Raw genomic sequence first — 6387 nt, forward strand, 5'->3', positions numbered from 1 at the left:
CACTTAATTGAATGCTTTGTTTTATTCACACTATTCCAAAATTCTCTTTGCAATTGGGAAAAACAAAAAATAAATTTTCACAATTTCAAGGAAGCGATTTTTGCACTTAAACGAATATACGCCTCGTCTTTTACCTCTTTAATTCGGATTGCAATTTTATGCTGGAATTTTAAGCGAATAGTTGTATGGTTTGCTACTTGGCTTTTAGCCAAATTTTACACAAATGCTTTGGGTATTTATAAAAACTATTATTACAAATATTAATTTATAAAAGATTGTGCATATAAATTCATTATTTTTTGTGGATTAATTTAATGGTTATTGCTGCTTTAAAAAGCACTACGTAAACAAAAACTTTCCGCTTCTCTTCCACGTTGTGTGCGAACAATTTCACAGCGTCTTTGAGAATGCACCAATAAATGTTGAGAGAAAGCACAACAGAAACAAAAACAAATTCGAACAGACCACTTGCCAACTCTGTGTTTGGCATACAACACTGTGGATAGTGCTGCCAATAAGAAAATTGACATTCTTATTGGAATGTTGGGGGATATGATTGGATGTTTGTGAAATAATAAATATTTTCATTATTTTAGTAATAAAAATAATTTGAACCTGTAAGAGTTATTATCATTAAATGCTAACCAATACATTTTTTGTTATGTTAATTTTTTTCTTGGTATTTGTGATAATTACAAGTAATAAAAAATAATGAATTAAATAATTGAAATTACATATTATACAATATTTAATAATCTGATACTTCGAGAATATATTTTAGAATATTTTCGCATAAATAAAAGAATAAATAAATAATTAGGACCGGAAAGCTTTAAAGTTGTGTACTAGTAATTTGGTAAATTATTATGTATATAGTCCTGGAAGATATATTTTATGAAAATTAATTAATAATGCGTTCCCTCATTCAAAATTTTTTTGGTTTGGAAAGATGAGTTCGACTTTTTATGAGTTTACTATAACTCCTGGTTGTTTTTGGAGTCAATCTCTAATGCTACAAGCACTCTGATCTTAATCCAACTTACTTGGATATTTTTTGGGTTAATATATAGGATTTGACGCTTCACAATTAGTATATCGAAACCCCTACTTTTCAACATACATAAAACAATTAATACAATACTATATAAAAATAGGTGTTTAATATTTAATTATAAGTATATGTATATGTAAGCAGGTATAAATGTATATATTGTGTATATTTAAAATATATTATCTATGTATATGCATATTTAGCTTTCAGTATATTTTTACTAATACTTTTGTTAATCCGACGACAGTCAGTTTCGAACCACTTTGGATTCGAAATAATTCGAGATTTGTCGGTCAATGTAGCACAATACTTCCAAAATATACAAGTGTTTTGCATATTTTGTTAAAATAAAATTTAACAAATAAATAAATATATATGTATATAATTATAATTAAAAATATGACTAAAACTATAATAATAATAAAATATTTAAATAAAGTCAGACAATTGAATATGATAAAAATCAATAAGTAAAATAGCTGCAAAATATGGATACAATATCATAATATACATATGAACTTATATAACTACTTTAGTCGAGAACGAACGTTCGTTCTGAAGACAGGCTGGTTCTTTACGTAGATTGTTGTTGTGGCATTAGAAAACATTCTAGAAGTAATTTTGAGGTGTGCTGCCGAGTAGAACCTCCTTGGCCGAATAAAAATACGTATCTGTACGGGTTACGTACAACCGACTGACGTGCACGTCGCTTTCAAAGGCGCCTAAACTTTAGGAGTGTTTAGGATGCCACAACAACAACAACTAGCATACTAAACATCACGACTGCGCAATATAAAACCATCACTTCGTGCAGAATGATTTGAATTGATTTCGTTTTGTACAAAAAATTCTGTTTGTGGCGTTTGCGGAGTACGCTGACGTCTTCTTCCCAGTGACTTTGCATCCACAAACGACCAATCACGACTTTTAGATACACTTATGATGCGATTCAATAAGAACTCCTTATCTTTCGCCTCCAGATAGATCATTTCTTTAAGCAACTTAACCATAAGGCGACGCGCACGCGATTTGGCGCGCAAATAGTAAACGAGAGCGCTTAATGTGACTAACATTATGCCCACGGCAGCTGGACGGACAAGTAGTGTAAGAATGCGCCAGAGTGTCTGATTTTCACGTAGCTTCAGCACACCGTCGATAAATATTTGAAACATATAACCGGAGTCCCGAAACGGACCACATTGGGCACTCATTGGCAGTCTATAGAGAGAGAGAGAGTGAGATAATAATATCAAGCCTACAAATATGAATTCATAGTTATATAATTATATGTACGTACTGTGTCATTATATAACCCAATGTCAGGATGACGCCCAGCACCGATACAAAAGTGAAGACTAGATAAAGTGTTTGCGTTTGGGCCGAACGCCAGATGTGACAAGAGGGCTTACACAGATGCAGCAAGAGCGCTTTGTTTATATAGAACTTGAGGAACAATTTACAAACGATGATTGCGACAAGCAGTGGTGAGAAGAGCAAACCTAGCCATAGTAAAGTTTGATTGTAAACGAGACACAAACTGTTTTGTGAAATATCGAAGTCGGGACGACCGAGCCAAGGCCAGTAAATGCTGAAATTTGCGAAAAGAATAAATTATTTGCATCATATATGAGCGCCAAGCCTTACCTTGACAAAAGCGCGCGAGTGACACAGCAGAAAGGTATGATAATTAAACAGATGAAAGAATCCGTTATTATGAAACGGTACAATTCTTGTCCTATATGAGTCTCCCAACACTGCAAATATGGAGAAATGTAAATAAATACTGCAAGTTTTAAAAATAGCAACCAATTCACCTGACTGTATGATTTTGTTAGCAGAAAGTATACCAAAACGCTTATAATAACAGACTCCAACAGAAAATTTCGCAATAATGCTATATGTAGTGTGCGGCGCGGCGAGCGATAATCTTCCATCCTATAAAAATTAGTAAATAAACAAGCTTATATAAAGAAGCCATATAACATATGTGTACAAATCGCTTTACCGTGAAATCCATGATAAGACAGATTGCATAAGCAGCATTGTGAGATTTAGAATGCCAGCAGTTGAAAGAGTTCGCCAGCCAGACACGTCATCAGTAGAGTCAAGTTGCTGTTAAGGCATACACATACAATAAACACACCATAAATCATAACACCTCACACAACTTACTTTGAGCAAAATCCACACGCCCACACCAGCGCCGCCTATTATGGTAGCCACTAGCACATGGGCGATGGCGCGCGAACAAAAAATCCATATACGCCACCAAACTGTGGGCTTTCTCTTGGGCACAGCCCGCTCATTAAGTACCGCTTTGAATTCGGCAAAAATCGCAATATGTTTCAATTCGGCCGCCTTCCGATTTGAGATGCCGAAATCCCAAGCGCAGAATGTTTTGGCCACGAGTATGGCTCTGCCACCGCCTGCGGCTTGAATGAAGCTTATGCGATACACGCGCGCCATTCTGTTTGATAAAGAAGTTTATTACACATAAATTTTATAAAATATTTACGCACAATTCACGGAGATACGCACTTGGTGGATATTACTATGAAAATCAGCAAGTACAGCACCAGCATTGTCATGAAGTAAGCATGTGGCAGGCTATACTGACTAAGTGCTGGATGTAGACGAAATGTTGCATTACTATAGCCGCTATAGAAGAGTAATGAATTCTGCAGATAACCCTAAAATGGAAAAAATATTATTTTTTAATACATAAGGTAACCCGTTCATTTACAATATTTACCTCGCCCGTAAATACATCCAAAAAAAGTCCGCTAGCAGTTTCACTAGAATTTCCTACATATTTATCAGATAATACTGTTTCGTTGAGATTAATTTCATTTTCTATGGTATTATAAAGTAATTGTGGAAATATGACAAAGCAGACAACGCAAAACAACACAAACACATTTAACATCAAGAGCCAACGTAGAAATTTAAAGTACGAACTAACATTGCAGCCGAAATGTCCTTCGATGGTCTTCACCTCATCATACCATATTTCCAAAGTATGGCTTATAACACCTACGAGTTTCCAGCTTCTTAAGAGAAAAGTTATGAAAGCATTTGTTAATTTGTGACACCAGCTGCAACGCGTCTCCTCGATTGCGTGCTGTTCAATGCTGATGGCTAACTTTCGTTTAAGTAGACGCTTAGTGGCAAGTGGTTGCGGCAAGGCACGGAGCGTCTCGCTAAAAGTAAGTGTGTTAAGTATGAAAAAAGTACAAAAATTACGTTCAACTTTTACATACAGTCTATGTTCATGACTGAGCGCAGTGTCTTGCATGAGTCCATCATGCTGCTCGATTTCCTGTGCCAACAATTCAACCTCGTTTTCGGCGTGAACTCGACTATTTGAAAGCAGTTTGCCATCCGCTTGCAAATATCTATGCGACGGCATGCGATAAATAGTTTTCTCACGTATGCCATGTTTATCCCGATCAAAGCGTGCCAAAGTTTGTGACCAGCGACGCATCTAAATCGAAAAGGTAAAATTAATTAATTGTATATCAAAGAATATTTTCCCTACATATCCACAACTAACCATATTTGTGGGTTTCGCTCCACGATTGAAACTACTCGCTAACACTGCCAATGGCGAAGTTGCTCGCCTATATTGTAGCGTACCAAAATTACTAATCAACTCTATGGATTCGTCGCCGCATTGCTCATCAGCACCATCGCGACTGCCGCCACAATCGCTATGTTTGCTTTTTACATCATCTGCGGTGGAAGTATTTGTGACAATCCTAAATTGCTGTTCTTTACCACTTGTGGTAAGCAAATTTTGACTGCCTTCTAGTTGCGTAAATAGTTCGCTGTGCGATGACGTCGTCGATGTAGTAATCACTTCAATTCGGTCTAAGTCTTCAGCATCATCGGATACAAAGATCCGATTTTCCTGACCACAGTCCGACATGACGTTCGGCTATTGTTAAGGGTGATAAAACATGATTTTGCACAAAAAACATAAACTCAAATTATAGACAAAAATTAAACGAAGGAAATTTAACAAATGGAACTAAAATTGTAAAGCCACTAAACTAAAATCAGCTGTTAAACACGGAAGAATTTTGAGTGAAAAGAAATTGTGAAATCAGCTGTTGTCGTGAGAAGTATAAAAACTGAAATCTACATAGTTTTATTTTGATTGTGCTATTCGTAAACAAATGGGCTGCCACTTGTCCAGAGATTTATTTAATACCCCTGGGTCAGTAGGAATAATTCGATTTTTTATACCCTGTACAGGGTATATTAATTCTGCCACGAAGTTTTTAACACACAGAACGTAAAAAAGTATATAGAGTTGTCTCCAGAATTGTCAATGGAGTTTTTTAAGACTTATGTACTCTTTAACCTCTCTTTGACCAAATTTCTATCCTATTTTGTGTTGTGTGTCCCAAATGGCAGATTATAATGGTAGTCATTAGAAATTGGTTAGAAAAAACACCCAGAAGGGGAGGAGATTTTTTTGCACAAAAAACGTCCTCTATATCCCTATATGGTACATCAATCTTTGACTGTATATACATAAATCAATGATAATGTGATCTGATTACGTAGAAACGTGTGTCGTGAGTATGAGCATAGCGTCTCGTATTTTAAAGAAACACTATAATAGAAATAGGATCATTTATCCCGAAATATATTTACTTAAAATCCTATTGTGACCATTTGCATTTTCTCTGCTTTAGATGACGTTATTTAATTTATGAAATTGTTCATATAAAGAAGCTTTACAATAACAAGCATTTTGGAACAATATTGAATAATAATTCCATTAACTACATTTAAGATTTGTGACATGTAATAACAGTACGTTCAAAAAACAAAAAAATTGAAATCCATAAAGTTCATTCAAAAGTCTGTAACACGCCCTTTACGCTCCCAATCTCCATAACGTGTTGGCTCTGGTCCTGCAGGTCCGCCAATTTCTCCAGTATGTGGGTTGGTTGCATTGGGCCAGGGCTTCAGAGGTTCTTTCTCTTGGAATGGATGTTGTGAGAACTCATCTAGTTTGCCAATTGGTGTCTTGGCACGCAATTTCTTTTCAAATTCCACTACCCGTGCACTCTTTTCTTTCGGTTGCTTGGAATCAGCACAAACACACGCTGTTGTGGATAAAGCAGCGATATTGCATTGCAAAACATTTGCTGGTGCTTGCTTTAATGTCGACTGGCACAAACGACAAGTTTGTTTGGTAATATTCAACAAATTACTCATTATTTTAAATATTTTAATAGAAATGCGTTTTGAATAAAAACAAATTTATTTCACAATAGAAATTGTATAATGACAATTGACAAGCTGGCTGTCAGCTGTTTCTA

The 6387-nt window shown here is 35.5% G+C and overlaps 3 protein-coding genes across 4 annotated transcripts in view; all 3 read right to left on the reverse strand.

Annotated features, from left to right (window-relative positions):
• Window positions 1-423, reverse strand: part of LOC108976313 (AMP deaminase 2) — a 45299-nt gene extending 44876 nt beyond the window's left edge. Inside the window, exon 1 of one of the 2 annotated variants that reach the window (XM_018945372.1) lies at window positions 135-423. The gene's annotated coding sequence lies outside the window, so the exon portion shown is untranslated. Of the gene's footprint in view, window position 1 lies in introns of both variants that reach the window. The other variant, XM_018945364.1, reaches the window with a different exon arrangement.
• A 1075-nt stretch (window positions 424-1498) lies between these two features.
• Window positions 1499-4979, reverse strand: LOC108976172 (transmembrane channel-like protein 7). The gene is made up of 10 exons (XM_018945107.1): window positions 4605-4979; window positions 4312-4535; window positions 3804-4251; window positions 3590-3741; window positions 3224-3518; window positions 3057-3163; window positions 2866-2986; window positions 2696-2805; window positions 2349-2639; window positions 1499-2269 (listed from the first exon to the last, which is right to left on the reverse strand). Exons 1-10 carry the CDS (start codon window positions 4977-4979, stop codon window positions 1822-1824), a joined length of 2571 nt encoding a protein of 856 aa, XP_018800652.1. The 3' UTR covers window positions 1499-1821.
• Window positions 4980-5678: 699 nt separating this feature from the next.
• Window positions 5679-6387, reverse strand: LOC108976804 (succinate dehydrogenase assembly factor 4, mitochondrial-like). The gene has a single exon (XM_018946162.1). The coding sequence runs from the start codon at window positions 6281-6283 to the stop codon at window positions 5918-5920; it is 366 nt and encodes a 121-aa protein (XP_018801707.1). The 5' UTR covers window positions 6284-6387; the 3' UTR covers window positions 5679-5917.

The sequence above is a fragment of the Bactrocera latifrons genome, unplaced genomic scaffold (assembly GCF_001853355.1).
Source record: "Bactrocera latifrons isolate USDA-ARS-PBARC rearing strain unplaced genomic scaffold, ASM185335v1 scaffold_115, whole genome shotgun sequence".
Taxonomy (NCBI): Eukaryota; Metazoa; Arthropoda; class Insecta; order Diptera; family Tephritidae; genus Bactrocera; species Bactrocera latifrons.

What these genes read in the sequence shown, in the direction of transcription:
- LOC108976172 (XM_018945107.1), bottom strand. Translation starts at nt 4,979, where the DNA reads ATGTCGGACTGTGGTCAGGAAAATCGGATCTTTGTATCCGATGATGCT. An exon ending in TTCATAGTAATATCCACCAA is followed by an intron (nt 3,519 to 3,589) that starts GTGCGTATCTCC and finishes TTTATCAAACAG; the next exon opens with AATGGCGCGCGTGTATCGCA. An exon ending in TTGGGTTATATAATGACACA is followed by an intron (nt 2,270 to 2,348) that starts GTACGTACATAT and finishes CTCTCTCTATAG; the next exon opens with ACTGCCAATGAGTGCCCAAT.
- LOC108976804 (XM_018946162.1), bottom strand. Translation starts at nt 6,283, where the DNA reads ATGAGTAATTTGTTGAATATTACCAAACAAACTTGTCGTTTGTGCCAG.